Raw genomic sequence first — 25,834 nt, 5'->3', positions numbered from 1 at the left:
TAAAAAAAAATAATAAAAGTGGCAGCTGGGGAGGTCCAGACTGGACAGCAGGAGAAAGAAATTTCCCTCCAGGGCAAGGGCTCTGGTCCAACACCAGAAGGAGTCTGGGTCAGCCCAAGGCTTTGTGTGGGCAGGCAGAGGCAGGCAGGAGGCAGAGCTGTCAGCAAAGGAAGGGGTCAGCAAAGTGGGGCAGCCGGGGGATGAGTTTTACAACATGGCTTATGTGGTCCAAGACCTATTCCACATTGCCAAAAGATGGCTGCATCCTTGGGGATATTTAGTTGGCCAACACCCCTGTCAATCACTGTAACAAGGTGACCAGGAGAGATTCACATCAGACTGTCAGCAGTTTGGTTCCACTGAAGGACAAAAGTTTATTCAGTATTGTTTTCATTTTGAAAGTAAGAGCATTGATACTGGAGTCTTCTGTAGCAGGGGACATGATATACCATTTTTACCACGTGAACCATGGTAAAAGATGCTAAATAAATAAATAAAATACATTACATTAAAAAATAAATTTTAAAATAAATAAATAAAAACATTCCCAGATGCTCCGGGAGAGCCTCAGCCTCATGATATGGGAAGAAAACTTATCACCATGAGTCAGCAGAGTGGCTCTTCAGATGGCTTTGCAGGCTGGTATTACTGCCTAGTGTTACAGGGTTAATACCGGGGTGCAAGGAAGCAGCATTTTTGAATTTTACTAGACTTCATATGGAATGTTAGGGGAAGAACCAAAGAAGAAAAAGGGAGGGATCAAGGTGGTTTGGGGAGAAATAGATATGGGAAAATAAAGGAATAATACAATAAGTGGTGTCAGTCATGCTGTCAGATGCTGACAAATGCTGATCAGTGTGCTTGTAAGGCCCTGCCTTGCACCTGGTCCCTGCACTGTTCCACAGTACCCTGTTTCCTCATTAGACTCGATGTGTATTTTCTGACTGCTCTGCAGAGCCAGTGGGATCTGGTGGAGTCAGATGAGAAACCTTTTTGCACACTTGTCTGTGTGTATGAACATGTCTCTATGAGATAGCTGAAAAGTTGAGAGACAAAGGGCAAATAAGGTGTAATCCATATGGTGTTGATAAAGGTACCCTTTATCAAGGTATACTATGAAAACTTATCCTCTGGGGCTCAGTAATCAGTAATAAAAAGATTTATAGAATGTCTTATGGATAGGCCTTAGTTACCCTTAATGACCGCTTTTTTCCTCTAAAAATAAAAGTGACATAAGGTTAGCTATAATTTCACACTTGAATTTCTTAAAAAAGAAGAACCATAAGGCTGCAGGAAAACGTCACTTCCCAGTTGTCCTCTTCAGTTATGTTTCAAGCTTCCAGAACAATAGTTGTATTGAAAAACACATGGATTCTAACTTGGCTCATTCCTGGAGTGCTATGGTCATGAATTCCAATGCCTAAAATGATTCCTAATTATTTTTACCTTTGTATTAGATATTAGACAGAAGGAGGAGACCCTTCTATTCAGAGAGGTCAGTTTTATTAGAATGAAAACCACCAAAGGATAGGATAGGGACTTATGACCCTATATTTTCAGAAATAAGGGATGAGAATTTATGTTTTGGTTTTCTGTAGCCATCCATGTGGACAACATTGTAATATGCCAAGGTATGTGTCCAAAAGGTACAGGGGTACTTGTTCCCAGAGCCTGTAGAGACAGAGGCGCAGGGCAGGGACACCGTGGGACAGCCTGGGCTGCACAGGGCACAAGGATGTGCAGCAGCTGCAAGACAGCCCTGACAGAGCCAACTTGGGCAGCACTTTGGCCATGGCTGCTGGCCCTGGGCCTGAGGCAGGAGCAGGAGACAAGTGACCCTTGCAGGGCTGGGGCCTCATTGCCTCCTTGTCCCTGCTCAGCAGCCTGGCAGGGGCCACCCCATGCTCCTGCCCTTGGCATTGCACATCCCCACATGCCAGTGCCCATCCCGGCAAGAGCCCTGAGCAAGGAGGGAGGGACAGGATCTGCCTGGCCAGGGGCTGGGGCTCAGGCCTTGGCCCTTTGCATTCCTCAAACACATCCAGCTTTGCTCAGCACCAGAGACACCTTTGCCTTCTTTGTCCACAGCTGGCATCACTGCCTCCTGTGTTCTGCTCAGACTGGAACGTAGGGACACTTTGTCAGTTGTGTTCCTCAGTGGGGCCCATTAAAACTTCAAGAAACTTCAGAGTTTCAATTTAAGTTTGAGTTCTTCAGAAGTTTTGTGAACACTCTCTCAGGGACTGAGTTTGATGTAAACAACACCAAATCCCTGAGAGGCTCATTAAAGTCCTTGGCTGTGTCTGTGCTGCTGAGCTTTAAAGGAACAGCTCTTCTCAGGACCAGCTCCTCTACCAGCCCAGCAGGGCAGAGGGCTCTGCCTGCAGGCACTGAGTGGACAGAAGCCAGGCAGAGACAGGCTGAAGGCAAACAGGATTGAGAAGACATTGAGCTGAGACTTCACTTGGGGAAAGATCTTCACAGCCCTGGGCATGGTGAGTGTGTGGGTGCAGGGCAATGTCCCCTGTGCTCCTGGAGGAATCTCCTGAAGTCATCAAACCCCACAGCCTGAGGGATGTGTCAGGAGTGTTTTGCGGAGAAAAGAAGAAACTTCACAACTTTATAAAAGTTGTAAAGCTCGGTATGCTTTTATTACGACACATGCTGGGCGCAAGTTTCTCAACAAGGCATGCGTACTTCTGAAGACTTTGGGTCTTCTTTTATTTCTTTTCTAAATGCATATGCATACAGTTTCACAATAAGTTCATACATATTCACTCTGCATGACATTTAGCACTAGTTCTTCTTTATCAAAGGAATTTTTATTTCTGGGGCAGATTGACTTTGTGGTCATTTCTGTTTTTCTTTCTCTGTCTCTGTTGTGTCTGGAATGCGGCTTTTCTTTCAGCTTTGGCCCTACAGACTCTTCACTTCTAGACACTTCACTTAATTCAGAATGGATCTTTACTCTGTCTCATTCCCCCCTTTCCTAGGAAATAAGTAAATTCTTTTACTTAATGAAAACTTTCACGACAATAAGTGTCTTTTAGTGCTTCACTATGTACGTTTGACAACGAGGTCAGTACAGCTATTCGTTGTAGCATTCTCTAGTTCTAAATTAACAATATAATAGATAATCTTAAGCTTATCTCAACTAATATTAGTAAAACTACAATGGGGTGGCACAACTTATTAAAGATTCTATTTGCAGTTGGTGACCACTCAAAGATCACATCTCACCAGTGATGATCTATATTTTGTTTTATTTTTTGTAGAACTCTGGTTATCTCTTTTGTATCATGTTGGACAGTAATTAAGGTTTTCTTTCTGCTTCTTTGGATTCTTTTCGAGTCTTCTAATAGGTTTTGGTGCTTAATTAATTGTTTTACTAATGTAAGGTTCATCTCACTAGGGGTAGGTGGTAGTCTGTGATACATTGTGTAATTGGCTTAAATCAGCTGGTGGGATGTTACTGGTACTAAATACGAAAAATCACACTCATTAATCTTAACAAAATTACAAATACAGAGATTAGAATGGTTTCTACTAGACAGAATAACATCATTGCTATCAATTTGTACAGCAGCACAAGCAGTTCTCAAGCATACACTTTTTTCTAGTATATACGAGCACAGTTTTCTGGTCAGTGACTGGATGAATTTCAAAGTGATAAATACTCTGTTCAGTGTCTAAACACACATCTTGAGCATTAATAGTATTGCTTTCACAAATGTATCTCATCTGTTTTCTAGTAATGCAGGATTCTAAGTTTACTGTCTGCCACTTTCTATTCATCTTTTGTGCCCACACTCTATGTTCTGAAGGATAGAGTATTGTTTTTTCATGGTTTAATCTTAGAGCAACGATGGGATGGATAACATAAACAGTGGCATTATGTATGGTAAGCACAAAGGCAGTTGCCACATTAGAAACAGGATCATAGGTGAAATTCACCATAGTCTGCCAGGACTGAAACTTCCTTTCAATAGCAATTGCATTATCTTACACAATTTCTTGAATTTCAGCTGCAAAATTACCTTCACCTCTTTCTCATATGATCAGAGCTGCTGTTGCTTGTATTTATAACTGTGCTTGTATACAACTGAAAGCTAAAGACACATTATCTTGAACTATACCAAGTGCTTTTACTATCAACTTGTGGTCTTGGTCTTCAGCTTTTTCATACTTCCTTACTTTGGCAGTACTTAGAAATCTGTCACTGGCTAGTTCCTAATGCCAATAGAGATTACTATAAAGGCTGCTTCAATTTTGTTAGGCTACCTGCTGCAGTGGCCAGTTTATTCACTAGTATTTCTGAATCAATTTCATTTAAAACTCCTAATCTTGTCTCTAATATGCTAGTTAGATGTTTGTTATGGGGAACAGGAACTGCTTTCTGTTTATGACCATCCCTACCTGCCAGAGGGATGTGCTGGGCTCACACTGCAAATTCAGACACACTTCACAAGTGTATCTGACAGAGGTTTAGGTCATATTTGAGGCAGATATTTGTTCTGAAATGTAGAGACTTCAGGGAATCTCTTTCTCTTTCTAAAGCACTTGATTTCTCAGATGTGTGGCAAGCAGGAATGTCTCTCTTGGTCTACAAAACTTCACTTACTTTGCCCCTAGCTTCAGGTCCAAGCCTCAAGTAAATAATGAAGGGGAAGTCTGAGAGAAGAGCCTAAATTCATTGCAGTGCCTCAGAAGAAACTGGGATCAGGTTTCTGCTACTTGAAAAACTCAGGACAAAAGTGATGCTCAAAATCTTACAGCCTGCTGCTGAGCTCTGAGGGGGGGGTCTCTCTCTCTGCCTCTTTTAAGCAGAACCCAACCACCTCAGACTGGGACAATCACTGATCTAAATCTCAGTAGGAAAAGGGATAGCTATAAATAAAGAAAATCACCTTTCTTGCTTGGGTTAATTTACCACCTGCAGTTCAGCACCCTTTACTAGCTATTGCTTGAGTGTTCAGCTAACTAGCTTGGAAAATTACTTAAGGAAACTGATTTCTTGGTGTTCTTGGTTTTAGGCACCAGGAGAGCTGGCTCTTTCTTTTCTTGTTCTGCTCCTGAGATATGCCTGTTTTTGTAACTATGTTGTCTAGCTCTCAAAGGAAGTTTTTAGGACGGAGGAGCAGGCTGGTTGGATTTTTGAGATGTTAATTTGCATTATCAACTCTACACATTTGAGAGACCATTCTGGATTGAATAATAGCTGTTGTTCAGTCACATTCTTTACTATGTTAGGTTTAAGTTTGGAGTTTGGGTAGAGTCTGAACTAGTATGGGGTGTATAAGGCCTTGCTGTGGTAAAAAGTGCAGTGTCTACTTTGAATTCAAATGGAAGTCTGATAGCAATTCGAGCTCAAAGGCAGGTCACTTCTACAGGCTGTATCAAGGTGAAATTACACCAACAGTCTGATTCACTTAGGTTATCACAGCCTTCTTGGTGTTCATATACACTAGGGGAGGTTCAGACATTAATTACATCTGGTCTCTCATAAGCTATCTTATTGATGACTGAGCACTTTACTTTGATTTCTTCTCTTCAGATTCTTTGAAGTGTTCACAGTTCTTGTTCTTGCTATTCTTGCTCTTCACATACTTGATTCTCGTGAATTACTACAGTGGATATTTTTAAATCTTTTATCTCAGAAGGTCTTCTCATGGATCTAGTACACTGATTAAATGCTAGGGATTAAGGCTATTCAGCATTGCTTTGGGTAGAGGTACTCTCCAGTTTTAAAACTTCAGTTATAATTCTATACAAAACAATCTTGTAAACTAAAGTATGAACTACTCTCGACTGCAATATACTCATTTTGCCCGAGTAAGTTTTAGTCTCAGTTCATTGTTTCTTGGTGTCACTCTTGAAGGGGCTTCTGGGCCTTCTTCACTTGAGAGTGATGGATCTAGGCATTCTGCTCCTTGATTTTGATTGCAGTGAAGGTGGTGTGAAGTACTTGCAGTGGTCTGTCCCACTGTGGTTCCGAAGTCTTCTCTGTAAGACTTAACATATACATCATCCCCAGGCTATCTAACTCCTTGCTCCGAGTTCCAGCCAGATGTTTCTCAATTACTCTGAGCTGTTTGCTTAATGCCACCATGTAGGTGGACATTCTGGACATTCCCTTTGTATTCTATATGGTCTTCTATAAGGCATTCCAAAAGGACTCAGCATTCCTTTAGCCCAAGGTTTAGTTTGAATTTGCAATAGTGCTAGTGGAAGAGCTTGGGCTAGGGTAGATTAACTTCTTGCCCTAGTCTTATGATTTGCTGCTTAATCAAATGATTCATTCTCTCCACCTGGCCGCTTGATTGGGGGTGGTATGGGGTGTGAAGTTCCTGATCTATGCCCAGTTGGCTAGTAATCTGTTGCACTATTTTGGAAATGAAATGTGATTCTTTATCTGAGGATATCGTGGCTGGAACTCTGAAGCGTGGTATTATTTCTTGTAAAAATACTCTGGTCACTTCTTGAGCTTTGATAGTTCTGGTGGGAAATGTTTCTGGCTACTCTGGAAATGTATCTATCAATACCAGTAAATACTGATACCCCCCTTTCCTTGGGAGCTCTGAAAAGGTAATTTGCCACTGCTGTACAGGCTCATGGCCTCTCCCAGTCTGACCGAGTTTCGGCCAGAGGGTATTTTGGGGTTAGTCTGGAGGCAAGAATCACATTGTCGGCTTACTTGAGTGATAGTGGCATATAAATTCTTGACAACGATACAACGATTGTTTCAATCAGATGTGTGATCTAGAAAGCTTGTGGAAATTACTGCGTCAAAGTCAACACTTCATTTTAATGCACTCTGTATCACTCACAGCCTTGGTCATTTCGAAAAAGGAGCCACACTCTATAAAAGGCTTCTAAGTAGTTAGGCTTTAATGTGCTTTCTAGTGCTTTTCCTTCACTAGTAACTACGAAAATGGGAAGGGATTACTAGCTCTCTTTCAATGGTAGCCCACCCCTTGCAGTTGTACATCTCTTTTGATTAGTATTATTGTATTATGGCTTACTTTCGAGGAAAATCTGTACCTCACCCTTTGCTGCTTTCTTTGCCTCTCTATCTGTGAGCTCATTTCTTTCTTCTAATTTTAAGCTCACTCTCTGGTGTTACTTAATATGCTTTTTCAGGTAGCTGAACTGCTTCTAGCAGCTGGATTGTCTCTTCTTTCTCTGTGAGGTCAGCAGTCTTCTCTCTTTCTAGATGGCTCTATGTACATGTATTACTCTAAATGCATACTTTGAGTCTGTGCAGATGGTTATTCTCTTCCTTTTTGCCCTTTCTAGGGCACGGGTCAGGGCAAATATCTCAGCGTTCTGTGCAGAGGTCTCTGTTGGTAAGGGTTCAGACTCTATTACTTCTCTGTCGGTGGTCACTGCATACCCAGCATGTCGCTTCTCATTGGCAACGTAGCTGCTCTTGTCAGTGAACCAGGTCTCTGCATCGGCCAGAGGAGTGTCCTTTAGGTCTGGGCAGCTGGAGTAGGTAGCTTCAATGGTCTCTAGGCAACCGTGGTGTACTGCTTCTCTTTGATTTCTGCTGAGAAAGGAAGCTGGGTTGACAATATCAGTCACCACTATCTCTACATTGTCTTGCTCTACTATGATGGCCTGGTATTTCAGAAACCTCTGTGGTGAAAGCCAGTGGCCACTTTTTACTTCTAGTACTGCGGACACTGTGTGGGACACTAGCACAGTCATTTTTGTCTCAGGGTAAACTTGCGTGCTTCTTGAATATTCAGCACAACTGCTGCTACAGCTCCGAGGCAACTTGGCTATCTTTTGGCTGTTGCATCTAATTGCTTAGAGAAGTAAGCAACTGCCCTTCAGTATGGGCCCAAGTCCTGAGCTAATATTCCCTGGGCAATTCTTTGCGTGGAAAAATAGAAAGAATGGTTTACTTACATCTGGAAGTTTCAAAGCTGGAGCCGACATGAGGGTACTCTCTCTAGCTGGCGAAAGGCTCGTGTGGCGTCTTTTGTCTACTGGAGATCTCAATAAGAGCATAGAGGGGTCTGGCGAACAGTCTATAATTATAAACAGCTGGCACTACTCTACTATGCTTAAGAAGGTTCTGAGTTCTTTCGTTGTCTGGGATTTTAAGGTTTGGCATACGGCTTCTTTGCTTTAAAGTCTGCTGCTCAGCACTCACTTCTTACCCCAGGTAGATTACCTTCTGTTTCAATACCTGTGCTTTTTTCTTTGAGACTCTGCATCCTTGGAGTCTTAGGAAATTTAAAAGGCTTACTGTCTAGGCTTCTCTTGCTTTTCTCGTCTGACTGGCTACTAGAAGATCATCTACGTACTGCAACAGCCTCCTTTCCTCTTGTGGAGCTTCTCGGGACTCTGGGTCTTTGCAAGCTGTTCTCGAATCAGAGTGGGGAATTTTGAAGCCTTTAGGCACATGGACTATGTGAGCTTCAGTTTGAATGCAAAAATTTTTTGGCTGGCTTCGTGGATAGGGAGGCAAAAGAAGGCATCTCTTAGGCCTAAAACAGTGAACCAGGTTAGCTCAGGTGTTAAACAAGTTGGTAAAGTCTATGGATTTGCTACCACAGGGTATAAATTCTGTGTTATCTTATTGACAGCCTTTAATCTAGTACTATCAGTTATTGGGCTGATTCCTTCCTTATCTTCTTTTTGAGGGTACTACTCAGTTCTCACTAGTTGTGTTCTTTCCTTAAACTTGATGCTCATGGGGGAGCATCTTTCACTCTCCCTGGTACCACAGAGGCCCATACCCTTGAAAACACTTGTTTACTTATTCTAATATCTCCTTACTAATGTCTTTAATTTCAGTGTCTGTTAATTTTGAGCTTAACCTCTTTATATCATTTGCCTCTAGAGTAACTTTTCTCATTTGAGAATGTTTAGCAAATTGAGCGAATTGTACAGAAGCTTTTAGGTACACATAGTACACATGTTACTTGAAAGGTTTGCACAAGTATGCCTTCTCAGACTGGCTAGTTGTTCATTCTCTACAACATAAACATTCTCTACAGGTATTAAAGCTTTATTTAAAACTGAATATATGACCCTTGTGTTGACAAAAATTCTTCCCTTTTGGGGAGGTCATCTTTACCCTTCCTCCCTTACCTTGGGAGGAGCCTTTAACAAATCATGTACTCATTTTGCGAACTGTGATTGCTTTTCATTTCAGCATGATAATCTTTGCCTGATTTCATACGTTGCTATCTTATGCTGCATGCTGAACAACATGTTTTGATTTGCTTTCTCTTTGCCTTGTTTCCTTTTTCAAGGGCCAAGACCAGAGGGTGGTCTGATCTTACAGTCTCTTTGCCATTCTCGGTGATTTCTTAAAACAAAAAGACATATCAGCATGCAAAAAACTCTATTCCATTTATCTTCTTATTTTAAAACAGTACTAACAGCAATGAAGTATTATAAATCTTTTTATTTTCTGAGCTGCTCTTACTGGCAACCCCTTCTCAGTGAGCCCCTCCCAAAAGGGGCTAATTTAGGAACCTGTTTGCATTTGCTCTGGTCAGTTCTCATTATTTATTTCTCCTTGCCATATCTTGCTTCAACTCAAACCTTTTTACAGACACCTTCACAGTAGTTTCTCAGTTTTCTTCTTATACACACAGCTCCAGGTGGCAGGTATCAGATGTGATTCCCACACACAAGTTTTAAGACCTTAGGTTCTGAATCTGCTTGACTAGAAACTTCTAATTTACACTCGGGGTATGTGCTCTGACACTTATTAGAACAGCAAAACAGCAATACCAGTGTTTCTCATAAACACCACACTGCAATAATACTTGCACATCTAGCTTTTGCTCACAGGCCATTCTCGTGTTCTCTGGGGAGACGGGGCAGCCAGAGCTGTCCCTGTGCCCAGGAGACAGCCACTGTCACTCCACATAGCATGCTAATCAAAAACGTGACTTAGACACTATGTTCTGATCAAACAAAATATCAGTCTTTTCTAGTTCTCTTCTTGCACAATCTAATTAAGCACTGTGTCTACTTACACTTGTTTTACTGCTTTGCAAAAAGACTGTGCTAGTCACAGCACCTGCACCCTCCCCTCCTTTATCTCAAATTCACTAGAGCCAAGGCTTGAATTGCTGTGAGGGGGAGCATTCTTGGAATTCTTTTAACTCACTTTATCGTAGTTAAGCATAAATCACCGTACTATAGTTCTCTTGTGTAAGATGCTGCTGTTGTTGCAACGAAATCTTAAAATCTCCACAAACACTACTATACAATCTGAGAATCAAATTACGACAATGCAGCGGAAGAAAATCACCACACAAAATCACTGGGAAGGGCATATTTCTCAAAGTGTTCGCTTTTCTCAACACAACATAGCATACCATAATTCAGCATTTACTCACATCAATTTTCTTGGACACAATCAAAATAACAGCACACACTCTAGAGATCAAATCTAAACATCTAAGGCAAAGGAACTCTCTGAGCTCATACTCATGGTTAAAATGTACGAAATCTACACAAATCACTACATTTAAACACGATAAATACTATCACTGACATTCCTCCACTCGCTTCTCTGCAGGGCACTTCTCTCTCTGCCCTCGCAGCCTACTGCAGCCAGTGTCTCAGGCCTCACTCGGCTGCTTCAAACACGGGTAGTACTGACTCCCCCCGGCACTGTAGGGCACTGTAGATCTGTAGATTTACTCTCTTTTATATACCATACACTTATCACTTGCACGATTACAAACACAGTGCACTGACTACAAAATGCACACATTAACTATACAGCAACACAGTGTCTGGACATCACACACACACACAAACAAAACACACACGGGCTCAGCGGTTCTGCTCCATCAGAATAATGAACCCCCAATACACACATACACGGGTTCACTTGGCTCACTTTCAGAACTGCTTGCGGTCTGCTCTATTAAAACGATGAACTTTGTCTCTAATATAGCTGCTCTGTCAGCTGAACCCAGAGGTCTCTGGGTGGTTTACTCCCTTGCTCTCTTTTCTCTCCCCCGGGGGCCCCTCAGTACATACCGTATCTTCCTCCGCAGGCCAGCAGGTCCTTGTCTGTCCTCACAGGTGGCAAGTTGAGATGAGCGGAGCCCCACCAGGAAAAAATCCTAGAGCGCGCCTTGGAGGTCCGTCTATCCCCCCTGCCCCTACGGGGACAGAGAACTCCCTGGCTGGCTCGCCATAATGTTTTGCGGAGAAAAGAAGAAACCTCACAACTTTATAAAAGTTGTAAAGCCCGGTATGCTTTTATTACGACGCGTGCTGGATGCAAGTCCCCCAACAAGGCATGCGTGCCTCTGAAGACCTCGGGTCTTCTTTTATCTCCCTTCCAAATGCATATGCATACAGTTTCACAATAAGTTCATACATATTCATTCTGCGACAATTAGCACCAGTTCTCCTTTATCAAAGGAATTTTAATGTCTGGGGCAGATTGACCTTGTGGTCATTTATGTTTTTCTTTCTCTGTCTCCTTGCTGTCTCTGGAATGTGGCTTTTCCTTCAGCTTTGGCCCCACAGACCCCTCACCTCTTCCAGACACTTCACCTAATTCAGAATGGATCTTTACCCTGTCTCAGGAGGACTCTCTCAGTTTGTCTGTGGCACAGGAAGAGGAGGAGGAGGAGGAGGAGAAGGAGGAGGAGGAGGATGTGCTGCAGAGCGGGGCTGTCCTGGGCACGGTCAGAGGGACAGGTCAGGATGGCTCCTGCTGCCAGGGACCGCTGCAGGGAGTGAAGCTGAGGTTGCACCAGGGCTGCTCAGAGCCACAGATCATGCCCAGCTCATTTCTGAAGGGACTTGTCATGTGCTCATTCAGGGCAGGAGTTTCCTGCTTAGGTCTCTGCTTTCCCTGTCTCAGCATGGTGGCAATGGAAACTCAGATGTGCAGGGTAGAGCAGGGTCTGAGGCTCTTAAACTACCACCCTGAGGATTCCTGGGAACCTCAGCAAGTGCCTGCACCTGCCCAGTCTCCAGATCCATGCAGCATCACCTTTCCATGGTGCCCAGGCTGGGGGAGCTGTTTTTAATCCCTGCAGGGCTGAGCAGCTGCAGGGCAGGGCTGGCCCAGGGGCTGGGCTGGGCTCTGGCAGCTCTGGCAGGGAAGGAGCCCGGGGACACAGGAGCAGCTGGCACTGGGACAGCTCCAGCAGCAGAGCCGTGGGCAGGCAGGGAGGGAGGCAGTGCTGAGGGCAGCCCTGCTGCAGGGCAGATGTGGCACCTGCTGGGCCTGCCCTGCAGGGCACACACTGCCCTGAGCAGCACAGCTCTTGTGTCCCCTCGCAGACAGCACAGCCCTCAGCCCAGGGGCTCAGGGCCCTCAGTCCCTCCTGGGCCAAGCAGAGCAGCCCCAGAGATGAAGGGCATCTCTGCGGCCATGTGCCCATTCCCTGCTGACCAGGGCCTGAGGGCCACTGTCCTGCCCTGCTGCTGCCTGCCAGGGGCTGGGCAGGGCTGGCCAGGGAAAGGCTTTTCCTCAGGCCCGGCTCCCTCTCTCTCTCCTTGCCTTGCCAGGTGCTGCTGCCATTGCTGAGGGGCTCTCTGCAATGGCAGTTCCAGCTGCAGGGCCAGGCCCAGCCCTTGGGCTCCTCCTGTGCAGGCTGAGCACAGCAATGGGGTGTCCCAGCTCCCTGTGCCCAGGGAGCTCTGGGCAGGGCAGCCTGGGAGGCTGGAAATGAGCCCACTCTCCTGATTCTGACAAGGGGCAGGTGTTTAGTGGGAGCAAAGGGTCTATGAGAAAGGGCTCTGCCTTTTCTGTGAGAAATCTCCCCCCAGTTGTCCCTGTATTTTCTCTTTCTGTAGGTCGAAATGTGCAGACACAGCAAATGTCCAACAGCAGCTCCATCAGCCACTTCCTCCTGCTGGCATTGGCAGACACGCGGCAGCTGCAGCTCCTGCACTTCTGCCTCTTGCTGGGCATCTTCCTGGCTGCCCTCCTGGGCAATGGCCTCATCATCAGCGCCGTAGCCTGCGGCCACCACCTGCACACACCCATGTTCTTCTTCCTGCTCAACCTGGCCCTCGGCGACCTGGGCTGCATCTGCACCACTGTCCCCAAAGCCATGCACAATTCCCTCTGGGACACCATGGACATCTCCTACACAGGATGTGCTGCACAGCTGTTTCTGTTTTTGTTTTTCTTCTCAGCAGAGGTTTTCCTCCTGACCGTCATGTGCTATGACCGCTACGTGTCCATCTGCAAACCCCTACAATATGGGACCCTCCTGGGCAGCAGAGCTTGTGCCCACATGGCAGCAGCTGCTTGGGCCAGTGCCTTTCTCAATGCTCTGCTGCACACAGCCAATACATTTTCATTGCCCCTGTGTAAAGGCAATGCCCTGGGTCAATTCTTCTGTGAAATCCCACAGATCCTCAAGCTCTCCTGCTCCAAATCCTACCACAGGGAACTTGGGCTCCTTGTGGTTGGTGCATCCTTAGCCTTTGGTTGTTTTGTGTTCATTGTTTTCTCCTATGTGCAGATCTTCAAGGCCGTGCTGAGGATCCCCTCTGAGCAGGGACGGCACAAAGCCTTTTCCACCTGCCTCCCTCACCTGGCCGTGGTATCCCTGTTCATCAGCACTGGCTTTTTTGCCTACCTGAAACCCTCTTCCATCTCGTCCCCACCCCTGGATCTGGCCCTGTCAGTTCTGTACTCGGTGGTGCCTCCAACCCTGAACCCCCTCATCTACAGCCTGAGGAACCAGGAGCTCAAGGCTGCAGTCTGGAGACTGATGACTAGACAAAGCATTAAACGGATGGACAGTTTCTGAAATTAACTTGTAATAAAAGTTCTCTTTCATAATTCTTGTTGGTTTCATTTTAGAGCTTCTTTTTCATTGTTTACCTTTTTTTAATGTTGCCCCTTAACGAAAGCCATCAATTTTGCCATATTTTATTTTGTTTCTCCACACTTTCATAGTGACCCACAGACTGTGTCAGTGAGGAGCTGTGCTCTTGATAGCTTTAAATGAAATAAACTATTTATTTCATTTGATGCTATCATAAACATAGCACGTCACTGCCACACTCCAGAAAAATTTTCCCTGGAGATCCCCCTTTGTTGCCTTATCTGCACAGTGCAGCAATGCCTATGTGCAGAGCTGGGGGCAGATCAGGGCTGGCCCAGCAGCTGTGCCCAGCAGCAGCAGCACTTGGTGTTGCCACTGCTGCTGCCGTGGCCCTGCCATCAGCCCCTAAGGCCAGTAAGGGCTTGGGGACACCAGGGAAACCACTCAGCTTTGTCCTGGCCTCTGCAGTCAGCCAGAAAGTTTGTTCCCATCAGCTGGGAGTTTCCTGTCCCACTGCAGACGCTGTTGCTCAGAGCCAGGGCTGCCTGGCTCCCACCCCCAAACTGCCCTGAGCATTTCCTTTGCTTCACCTTTGATTTCTTTACTCTTCCTGCTACAAATTTCTTCCTATTGCCCACCCCTGTTCCCTCCCCTGCAAACAGCCCATTCCTGTTTGCCCTTTCCTCTCTAGCCCCACTCCCCATTGCAGTTCCTGACTTGGCACCATGGGAACGTCCCTTGGGCAGCAGGATCATCCTACAAGTGCTGCAGGAATTGTCTGCAGGCTCCTGCAGTGACTGGTGCTGCTCCCTTGCCAGAGGCACCCCAGGCCAGGGGGGCACATCTGGGCTGCTGTGTCTGGCTCTGGGGCTCCCTGTTCTGGGCAGTGAGGAGGAGCTGCAGAGGCTCTGCAGGACTGACAGGATGGGCTTTGGGGCTGGCAGGAGAAGCTGAGGGACCTGGGCTGCTGGAGCTTCTCAAGAGGAGGCCCAGGGCTCATCGTGCAACTGCTCCAAGGGTGGTTTCAGAGAATCCCAGAATCAGCAAAGGTGGAAGAGGCCATGGATATCATCAAGTCCTACCTGTGCCCTCACACTGCTTTTTCTCCCCTGACCCTCCTCTTCTTTAGGGAAAACAACCCCAGCTCTCTCAGTCACTCCTCACAGGACTTGTGTTCCAGACCCTTCCCCAGCCTTGTTACCCTTCTCTGGACACGCTCCAGCCCCTCCATGTCCTTCCTAAATTGGGGGCCCAGAACTGCAAACAGCACTCGAGGTGCTGCCCAAGCAGTGCTAAGCACAGGGGAAGAATCCCTGACCTGCTCCTTCTGGCCACACCATTCCTGATCCAGGCCAGGAGCCATTGGCCTTCTTGCCCACCTGGGCACACTGCTGGCTCATGTCCAGCCTGCTGTCCATCAGTGCCCCCAGGTCCCTTTCTGCCTGGCTGCTCTCCAGCCACTCTGTCTCCAGCCTGTATTGCTGCAGGGGTTGTTGTGGCCAATGTGCAGGACCTTGGACTTGTTAAACCTCACCTTGTTGGATTTGGTGCCCGGATCAGGCTTCTCCAGGGCCCTGGGCAGAGCCCTCCTACCATCCAGCAGATCTACATTCCCAGCCAGCTCGGTGTCACCACAGTTCCATGAGGCCCCAGAGTGTCCCCATGGTCTCCATGATTCCATGAGGTCTTCCAGTGTCACAATGTCCCATTTTGTTCCATGGGATCCCTGGGTGTCACAAATTCCCTGGGATCCTTGGGCCCTGCAGTGTCACAGTGGCCCTTGGTCCCCCAAGGCCCTACAGTGTCACATTGTATCCTTTGTTCCATGAGGTCTGGCAGTGGAGCAATGCTCTCCTTGGTTCCACAGTGTCACAATGGCCTCTTGGTTCCAAGGGCCACCACGGTGTCAAACATATTTTCTTCATTCCAGGAATCCCTGAGGAGCTGCACTGGCCCCTTGGTTCCATGGGGCCCTGTAGTGTCACAATGGCCCTATCATGACATCAGGTCCTGCTCTGTCACAATGCTCTGCATGGTTCCACAAGGCCCTGCAGGGTCGCAGTGGCCTCTGTGGTTCCCTGAGGCCTCAGAGTGCCACACTGAATTCTTTGTTGCTGCAGTGTCACAATGGAGTTCTGGTGACACAAGATCCTGCAGTGTCACCAAGGACCCTTGGTTCCATGGGGCACCACAGTGTCACAATTGTTCCCTCAGTTCCAAGAGTCCTTGCAATGGTGCAATGGCCCCTTGATACCATTGTCCCCAGGCTCTCCCAAGGGTCTTCTTGATTCTGCAGTGGTACAATGGCCCCTCAGTTCCACAAGGCCCTGCAGTGTCACAGTGGCCTCTGTGGTTCCTCCAGGACCCAGACTGGCACCATGGACTCCTTGCTTCCATTCAGCCCCACAGTGTCCCAATGGCCCCTTGGCTCTGTGCTGCCATGTCCTACACAGTGTCACCATGGTCCTCTTAGTGCCACCAGGCCCCGCAGTGTCACAATGGCTCCTTGTTTCCCCAGGGTCCTGCAGTGCCACAATCATCAGAGAATCAACCAGGCTGCAAAAGACCTTGGAGAGCATCAAGTCCAACCTGGGACCCAACACCACCTTGTCACCCAGGTCATGGCACTGAGTGCCACATCCAGTCTTTCCTTAAACACTTCCAGGGGTGGTGACTCACCCACCTCCCTGGGAAGCCCATTCCAATGCCGCACCACAGAATCACAGAATCCTGGTGCTCCTGGCCACACCATCCCTGATCCATTGGAGGGCCAGGTTGAATGAGGGAAATGATGGGGAGAGGAATAGGGACAAAGTGTTCTAGGTTTTCAGCCATGAAGTGTCTTGATTTTCATATCTGTTCAGACTGCATTAGAAGGTGCTGGGGGTCAATATCAGTTGGATATTGCTGAGATCAATCTAGAAACAGGAAAAGAAAACTTTAAAAAACGGTACTCTCTGCAATGTTTTCACTATAGGATATTCACCTTGAATACACTTCTGAAATCTGTCTAATCAACCACACTAAGAACTGAAACCTTGAATGATTCCCAGGAACTTTTCTTGTTCAGGTATTTTGAATGACTGTTTATGCACTCTTCTTTCTGAATTCCTAAAGTGAAGAGATCAAGAAAGAAGAGGCCTCTGGAGTAGTATAATTCATTATCAGAAACCTCCAAGTGTCTGAGGATCCATCCCCATCAGGGCAGCAATGAACAGAAATGGGCACAGCTTTGTGATTTCCCCAGCTTTGGCATGGGCCCTGGGCCTGGAGCAGTAGCAGCTCTTGAAGGCCCCAAGGCTGCAGCTCTTGTGCTGCCCTGAGCAGATGGGATGGCAGCAAGGGCTGCAGAGCTCTCAGCACCTCAGCCCAAGGGGAGCAGGGCAGCCAGGGAGCCTCCTTTGGCCTTGGCCTAGCACCTTCCCCCATAACTGGGGCTGAGTCCTGTGGCAGCTGCAGCTGCTGCTGTGCCCTTGCCAGGGGCTGAGGCCATGGGGCAGTGCCCAGAGCAGCCTGGCCTGAGCAGAGCTGTGGGGCCAGAGCCGGCTGGGCTGGGCTGGGCTGGGCTGGGGAGAGGTCCTTGGTGCTGCCCAGAGCTCAGGGCAGCTGGCAGAGCTTGCAGGGAGCTGGGCTGGGCTCTGAGAGCCTGGCCCAGAAACCATCAGTGTCCATCTCAGCCTGGCTGAGTGTGCAGGGGCAGGACTCAGGCCAGGCCTTGTGGGGCAGGGCCAGCGCCTGTGCAAGGCATTGCAAACAGGCAAGTGGCCCAGAGAGGAGGCTGCTCTGTGCCCTTGGTGGCATGGACAGAGCAGGGAGGGGGCCCAGGACATTTGTCAGCACCAGCCTCTGTGCCCAGCCCTTGGCAGCCCTGGCTGCTGAGCCCAGCTTTGGCCTGGGCTGAGTTTGGCTGTGGCCCAGCTCCATCCTCCTGCAGGCCTAGGGCCTGTTCCCGGCCATGGCCAGCCCTGGCTGCCTCTCTGCTGGCCCAGAGGCCAGCAGAGCCCGGGGCAGGGCTGTCTGTGCAGCTCCACAGGTGCCACGGGCTCTGCAGGAGCTGGCAGAGGCTGCCCAGCAGGGAGGCCATGGGGCACAGAGCCCCAAAGCTGCCGTGGGCACCACGGCACAGGGGCCGTTCCCAGCCGCAATGCTCCTGGCCTGGGCTGGGCCTGCACAGGGGCTGGGCCACCATGGCTGGGTGAGCACAGGGCCACAAAGGGGCCACGCAGCCGCTGCCGGGGCTGACAGCAAGGCCAGGCACACACAAGCAATTGCTGAGCATGGCCTGCGCTGGCCAGGCCTGACTGTGCCAAAGGCAGAGCTCAGCTGCCCTTGGGGGCTGCAGCAACAGTCCAGAGCCCAAAGAGCCTCCATGGCTGTGCTGGAGACCAAGGCTGCAGGAGGGAAATGCAGGGCTGCTGAGGGATGGGGAGGACATTGAATTCCAGCACGCACCTCAGCTCTCTGATGACCCCAGCACCATGCTGGGCCCTGTTTCAGACTGGAGCAGAGCAGATGTTTATGAGACAGGAGCCCTGCAGGGCTGTCAGGGACCTGCAGCTTGCAAGGTGCTCTGCTCTCCCTCAGGTGCTCTCAGAGAGATCCAATACCAGTTTGGCACCTCAGGGCACAAGTGGCACTGCCTGTTCATTGGCACACAACTGATATCTACCTGGAAAGGGACACAGGTTTTAATACCTGTAGTTTCATAATATACAAACAAATCTTTACTGTCTCGGTCATCTCGGGGCGGACAAGACCGTGTCCCTGCACTGAGCTGTGCTGCGGAACAGGGCCTCGGAGCTAGGCCGCGGAGCTGTGTCGCAGAGCTGTGCAGCGGAGCTGTGCAGCAGAGCAGGGCCTCGGAGCTGTGCCGCGGAGCTGTGCCGCGGAGCTGTGCCGCGGAGCTGGGCCACGGAGCTGTGCCGCGGAGCCGGCCTCAGAGCTGGGCCACGGAGCTGTGCCGCGGAGCTGTGCCACGGAGCTAGGCCGCGGAGGTGAGCTTCGGAGCTGTGCCGCGGAGTTGTGTCGTGGAGCTGTACTGTGGAGCTGTGCTTTGCTCCTCCCTTCCCTGCATTCTGCATCCCTCAAAGAGTCTCTGCTACCTCCTTAGCAGCTCTGCGGCGCCGACTTGCTGCTGGAGAATTCCTGGAACTCTGAAACCCCGGATTTCCAAATCCTTGAATTTCCAAATCTCTACATTCTTGAACCCCTGGACTCCTGTAACCTCGGATTTTGGAATCCTTGGATTCCTAAACTCTCGGATTTCCTGAATCCCCGGATTCCTGAACCTCTGGATTTTGAATCCCCTGCCGTCTGGTTGTTTCTGAGGTGTTTGTTAATAATGGTTTCTACAAGATCAAAAGCTGTGGCTGGTATAAGTGATCAAGTTGGGCCCTCCAAAAAGGACGTGAGTGTACAGACCCATCCCTGCCCAGAGTGTTTGAGTTTATTGGTGGCATCAGGGAGTGCTGTGGAGGAAAACTGCTTGCGCTGTGAACAAGTGAATGACCTTTCACTGGTGGCTGAGCTTAGGGAGGAAGTTGAAAGGTTAAGGAGTATTAGGGAAAGTGAAAGGGAGATAGATTGGTGGAGTTCAGCCCTATCATCTTTAAGGGAGGTTACTAATCAAGAGACTGAGGACTTATATGCCTACCACTCTCAGACGATAGAAGGGCATCTGGTGGATGAAGAGGAATGGAAACGGGTCCCTGTGCGGGGTGGTAAAAATGAAAAGACCTGCCCCCCTCCATCATCCAGCCAAGTAACACTTCAGAACAGGTATGAGATTTTGGATCCAGAGATACAACTAGATGGTTTAGGAGTGAATTGTCTGCCTAGTGAACCCCCTAATTATGATTCACCTGCAACACGAATTATTACCTCTAGTACCAAGAAGAAAAGAAGGGTAATCGTTGTAGGTGATTCCCTCTTGAAGGGAACTGAAGGCCCTATATGTCGACCAGACCCATCCCACAGGGAAGTTTGTTGCCTCCCTGGGGCCCGGGTACAAAATATTACTGAGAGACTTCCTGGACTGATTCAGCCCTCTGATTATTACCCACTGCTGATACTCCAGGCTGGCAGTGATGAGATCAAGAAGAGGAGCGTTAAGGCAATCAGAAAGGACTTTAAGGTACTGGGTCAGGTAATTGACAGGGCAGGAGCACAGGTAGTGTTGTGCTCAGTCCCTGTGGTGGCGGAGGATAACGATGAAAGAAACAGAAGAATCCGTATCATCAACAAGTGGCTTAAGGGTTGGTGTCATCGCCATAATTTTGGATTTTATGATCATGGCGAAACTTTTACAGCATCTTCTTTGCTGGAATCAGATGGGGTACACCTCTCCGTTAAGGGCAAAAGGATTTTAGCTCATGAACTGGCAGACCTCATTGAGCGAGCTTTAAACTAAGTTTGAAGGGGGAAGGGGAACCAGCTGAGCTAACTGGAAACAGGCCCAAGAATTGCAAGGGTAAGATAGGGGTGAACTCAGTTGCCCAGATGAGGTGCATGTATACCAATGCACACAGTTTGGGCAATAAACAAGAAGAGCTGGAGGCCATGGTACAACTGCAAAGCTATGATGTAGTTGCCATCACGGAAACGTGGTGGGATGACTCATATAACTGGAGTACTACATTGGCTGGATACAGACTCTTCAGGAGAGATAGGAAAGGAAGAAGAGGAGGTGGCGTAGCCCTTTATGTTAAGCAAACCTTTGATGCCATTGAAATTGAAACAAAGGAAGAAGGAGTTGAATGTTTATGGATAAGAATCAAGGGGAAGGCCAACAACGCCGACATCATATTGGGAGTCTGTTATTGTCGACCCGATCAAGAAGAAGAAGTAGACGACTAATTCTATAAGCAGTTGTGCAATGTTTCAAGATCATGAACCCTTGTTCTTGTTGGTGATTTTAATCTACCAGATATCTGCTGGGAACTTAATACAGCAGTAAAGAGGCAGTCCAGAAAATTCTTAGAAACTATGGAGGACAACTTTTTGTTACAGCTGGTAGATGAACCCACCAGGGAAGGGACTACATTAGATCTGTTATTTACAAATAGGGATGGGCTGGTGGGAGATGTGATGGTTGGAGGTCGTTTGGGGCAGAGTGATCATGAAATAATAGAGTTTTCAATACTTGGCGAAGTCAGGAAGAACACCAGTAAAACTCGTACACTGGACTTCTGGAGGGCGGACTTTGGCCTGTTTAAGAGATTAATTCAGAGTGTCCCTTGGGAAGCAGCCCTTAAAAATAAAGGAGTTCAGGAAGGGTGGGCTTACTTCAAGGCAGAGATCTTGAGGGCGCAGGAACAAACCATTCCTGTATCCCAAAAGATCAGTCAACAGGGCAAACGTCCAGCCTGGCTGGGAAAGGAGATCTTGGAGGAACTTAAGAATAAAAAGAGAAGGTACCAGAGTTGGAAGAAGGGTCAGGTCTCCAAGGAAGTATTCAAGAGGGCTGCTAGAGTATGCAGGAAAAAAATTAGGGAGGCCAAAGCTCAGTTTGAACTCAGGATGGCGACTACTGTTAAGGATAATAAAAAATGTTTTTATAAATATATTAATGGTAGGAAGAAAGGTAGGACCAGCCTTTGTTCTTTACTGGACAAAGGTGGGAAGTTAGTATTTGCAGACGAGGAGAAGGCAGAAGTGTTTAATGCCTATTTTGCCTCAGTTTTTAATGGGAAGATGACTTGCCCTCAAGACTCCCGTCCGTCTGGGCTGGTTGATGGTTTTAGGGAGCAGAATGGTCCCCACATTATCCAAGAGGAGGCTGTCATAGAACTATTGAAACGCTTGGATATTCATAAATCTATGGGACCAGACGGGATCCACCCCAGGGTAATGAGAGAGCTGGCAAATGAGCTTGCAAAGCCACTCTCTATCATTTACCAACAGTCATGGTTTACTGGTGAGGTTCCGGATGACTGGAAGCTGGCCAATGTGATACCCATTCACAAAAAAGGTGCAAAGGAAGATCCTGGCAATTATAGACCAGTCAGCCTGACCTCTATACCTGGCAAAAATAATGGAACACCTTATATTACGCGCCATTATGCAAAATTTGCAGGACAGCCAGGGTATCAGACCCAGCCAGCACGGATTTAGGAGGGGTAGATCATGTCTGACTAACCTGATCACCTTTTATGACCAGGTAACCCGGCTAGTGGATGCAGGGAAGGCTGTAGATGTTGTTTTTCTGGATTTCAACAAGGCCTTCGACACTGTATCCCATAGCATACTCCTACACAAGCTAGCTGGCCGTGGTCTGGATAGGAATACCCTTTGCTGGGTTCAGAACTGGCTGGATGGCCGGGCCCTGAGAGTGGTGGTGAATGGTGTCACATCCAGCTGGCAACCAGTCACGAGTGGTGTCCCTCAGGGGTCTGTGTTGGGGCCAGTTCTGTTCAATATTTTTATTGATGATATGGATGAGGGCTTAGAGTCTTTTATTACTAAATTTGCTGATGACACTAAATTGGGAAAGAGTGTAGATCTTCTAGAGGGGTGTAGGGCTCTTCAGAGAGACTTGGAAAGGCTGGACATATGGACAGAATCAAACGGGATGAGCTTCAGTAAGTCCAAGCGCCGAGTATTGCACTTCGGCCATAATAATCCCCTGTACCGATACAAGCTGGGGATGGAGTGGCTGGATAGTGCCCAGGTGGAAAGGGACCTGGGGGTGCTGGTTGACAGTCGATTGAATATGAGCCAGTGGTGTGCCCAGGTAGCCAAGAGGGCCAATGCCATCCTGGCCAGTATCAGAAATGGAGTGGCCAGCAGGAGCAGAGACGTCATTCTTCCCCTGTACTCGGCACTGGTGAGGCCTCACTTGGAGTATTGTATCCACTTCTGGGCCCCTCACTTTAGGAGGGACATCGAGTTACTTGAGCGTGTCCAGAGGAGGGCAACGAGACTAGTAAGGGGCTTGGAGCACAAGCCATATGAAGAGCGACTGAGGGAGCTGGGGTTGTTTAGCCTAGAGAAAAGGAGACTAAGGGGCGACCTCATCACTCTCTAAAACTTCCTAAAGGGTAGCTGTAGTGAGCTGGGGGTCGGCCTCTTTCTCCGGGAGACAACGGATAGAACAAGAGGACACAGTCTCAAGTTGCGTCAAGCCAGATGTAAGTTAGAAGTAAGAAGGAAATACTTCACAGCAAGAGTGGTCAGATACTGGAATCATTTACCCAGTGAGGTGGTAGAGGCATCATCCCTTGAAGAATTCAAAAAAAGACTGGATGTGGCACTTGCTGCCATGATCTAGTTGAACAGTTAGAACATCGGCTGGACTAGATGATCTTATAGGTCTCTTCCAGTCTTGAAATTCTGTGATTCTGTGGCAAGTCTCAGCTTATATCCAGGTAGGAATGCTTGGATCCTCCCCCTGGGCAAAGCATCCCACAATGGGAGGATGGAATTTTATCAGTCCTGCAGTGACACTCAATGACCCATTCACAGAAGATATCTCCCCTGGAGGGTGTTATCAGGGCTGAGTCATGGAAGAGATAAAGAACACTGCCCCGCCTGTTTATAGCAATTGCTGAAGGTGGGGATTGAAAACATGCATTTGGTTACATCTTGCATGGCAACCTGAAGCAGTGGGGTAATCCCTGCTCAGGGGGTGAACACCACCCCCCTTACCCAAACTGGCTCAGCTGTAAAACTCCCACCCTGGGAATGCCAGGCATACAGGGGACAATGTCACACTTGCCCTGCCCCAGGGGAGGTCTCTGTCCCTTGTCACTCCCTTGCTCTCTCATCTTTTCTCTTTCTTTCCATCTCTCTACCTCACATTTACTCTTCAATAAAATCCATTTTGGATTTGGTCGCGTTTGCACCTTAATTGGGGCAGAGACATCTCTCTAACAATTTTCTTGACCATATTGCCATATTATTTTGGCACAGTGAGTTTAGGCACTGTTCTCTCACTCCAAGTGCCTTTGACAACAGCATGGTTCCCTCCACTGAGGAGGTTGTTGTTCTTTCTGGAAGAACTCTTGCAAACTTGGACACAGTCCCTCCTTCCTCCTGGGGAGCTTATGGAGCTTATAAAAGCTTTATTTCTTTATGGGAGAAATGATGACGAAAATGGCTTTTGTGAGTGGCCAGTGCAAAGAAAATAATTTGCTGTCTTTCCTTATAAAGTTGTTAAAATCACTGGAGGAAACGGAGCAAATGTTACCAGTGAGACTGAAAAGGTTCATTCACCCCATGATGAGGAACACAAGGCGGCTGAAAGTCCCACAAGAAGCCCAGCTCAAGTAGCTAAATTTCTGAATAAGTCCTGAATTCCCAGGCTTGGGGGCTTTACCAAATGTGACAATCATTTTTCTCCATATCCCTGTCACCTTTGTGACAGCATCACAGAGCTTTCCCTTCCTTTTCATAATCTGTATTGGGCCAAATTTCCACTTTCATTTTATCGGAACCTGCCAGCTCCTGAGCTGGAGCTGTGAAGGAAGCAATGAATATTGGAATTGCCACATCACTGCTTGGATTGTCAGTTTATTCATGTTTGGGATTTGTTTGCATTTTTATCACAAGTTACTTGTGGGAAGAGGATATATTCATCAAAGTGATTAATGCAGAGTCAAGTTTGATTTCTACCAAGTTTATTTTGTCCAGTGCCCAGAGGATGCTCCGGGGGTCTCTGTGCCTCTCGCCGTGGGGGATGCTTGGCAGGGGTTTGGGGGTGTTTTTCCTGTCCCTGTCACCCCAGGCCATTCCCCAGGGGGTCTCCATCATTTTCACCCAGGGAATGCCTGGGGGTTCTCCCTCCCTCTCACCCCTGTGCCAGGGGGTGCTTGGGGCAGTCTCTGTCCCTCTCAGCCCAGGGGATGCTCGGGGGTCTCTGTCCCCTCACCCTGGGGGATGCTCGGGGGGTCTCCATCCCTCTGGCCTCAGGCAATGCCTGTGCAGGGCTGGGGACCAGGGGCTCTGTGTCCCTCTCACTGCTGAGGGTGCTCGGGGCTGGGGGGGCTCTCCGACCTTCTCACACCTGGGGAGGCTGAGGGGGTCTCTGTCCCTCTCAGCCCTGCTGTGACCCCACCCAAACATCATCGGGCTCAGAGGGACAGAGACACCCCCAAAGCCCCAGAAGGGCTGAACCTGGGATTTGGTTTGGGACTGAGGATTTAGGAAGGGGCTGGGATTGGAGTTGGGGCTGATGTTTGGATTAGAGCTGGGATTGGGGTTAAGGCTGGACATGGGATTGGCTTTAGGGCTGGGGTTGGGATTGGGTCTGGGGCTAGACAAATCTGGCACTGGGATGAGATTAAATACAGAACTGTGAGTGTGTCTAAACGTGGAGTGAGATTGAGACCAGGATCAGGGTCAGGTTTGGGACTGAGCTCACCCAGGGCAGGACAGGGGATGTCACTGCAGGATGTCCCTGGCGTTGTTCCAGCCCTCCTCAGGCACCTCCAAACATGGGGAGCAGCTGGGTGCCCCAAGATCCAGGTGCTCTCTCGTGGTTTGACTGGAAATGGGACATCTGGGATATGTTGTTTTTGCTGTGGTCACCAATGGGTGTTCGGATTTTTAGATCAGCACCTGGTTTGACCAGTGGGGCATTGGATCCGCCTCTTGAGACCACAAACCCAAGGAGTTAGAAGCAGGGCTCTTGTCCTTCAGAGCTCTCTTTGGATTTCCGGCGGGAAGGAGTTGGGTCTCTCCCCGGGCCCAGTTGCTGGCTGGGCTGGGGGAGGGGAAAGCCACGTGGTCCACCTACGGTAGGCCGGACTCGGTGGAAGGGTGGAGGGGGCACCGAGCAACCTGTTTACCGCCCCCCCCCCCCTCCTTTTGGAGACAGAGAGAGAATGCAGCCTGTGCTTGAACTGTTACCTTGAAACTTGATATCATTTGTTGGCAGCACGGCTGGGAGGAGAAGGGGCGGGGCTGTGAGCAGCCCAGCTGCTTGGGAGAGCTTTTAACCCTTGTGGATAATGAAAACTTCACAGAACATTACCTTTCCTAGAAAAGGGATAAGAGTGGAGGATGAAGGAAGAAACAGGCCAGTAAGGGGGTCTGGCAAAGAGAAAGAG

The 25,834-nt window shown here is 48.3% G+C and overlaps 1 protein-coding gene and 1 pseudogene across 1 annotated transcript; both read left to right on the top strand.

The window, feature by feature from the left end:
- The window catches only part of LOC131096333 (zinc finger protein 850-like), a 560,498-nt pseudogene that overhangs the window by 330,658 nt on the left and 204,006 nt on the right, over positions 1-25,834 (top strand).
- On the top strand, positions 12,825-13,769 carry LOC131096312 (olfactory receptor 14A16-like). The gene has a single exon (XM_058044654.1). It carries the CDS (start codon positions 12,825-12,827, stop codon positions 13,767-13,769), a length of 945 nt encoding a protein of 314 aa, XP_057900637.1.

The sequence above is a fragment of the Melospiza georgiana genome, unplaced genomic scaffold (assembly GCF_028018845.1).
Source record: "Melospiza georgiana isolate bMelGeo1 unplaced genomic scaffold, bMelGeo1.pri scaffold_29, whole genome shotgun sequence".
In the NCBI taxonomy this organism is placed as follows: domain Eukaryota; kingdom Metazoa; phylum Chordata; class Aves; order Passeriformes; family Passerellidae; genus Melospiza; species Melospiza georgiana.
This window is presented reverse-complemented; position numbering and strand designations above follow the sequence as displayed.

Coding starts and splice junctions, on each gene's coding strand:
- LOC131096312 (XM_058044654.1), top strand. CDS start 12,825: ATGTCCAACAGCAGCTCCATCAGCCACTTCCTCCTGCTGGCATTGGCA.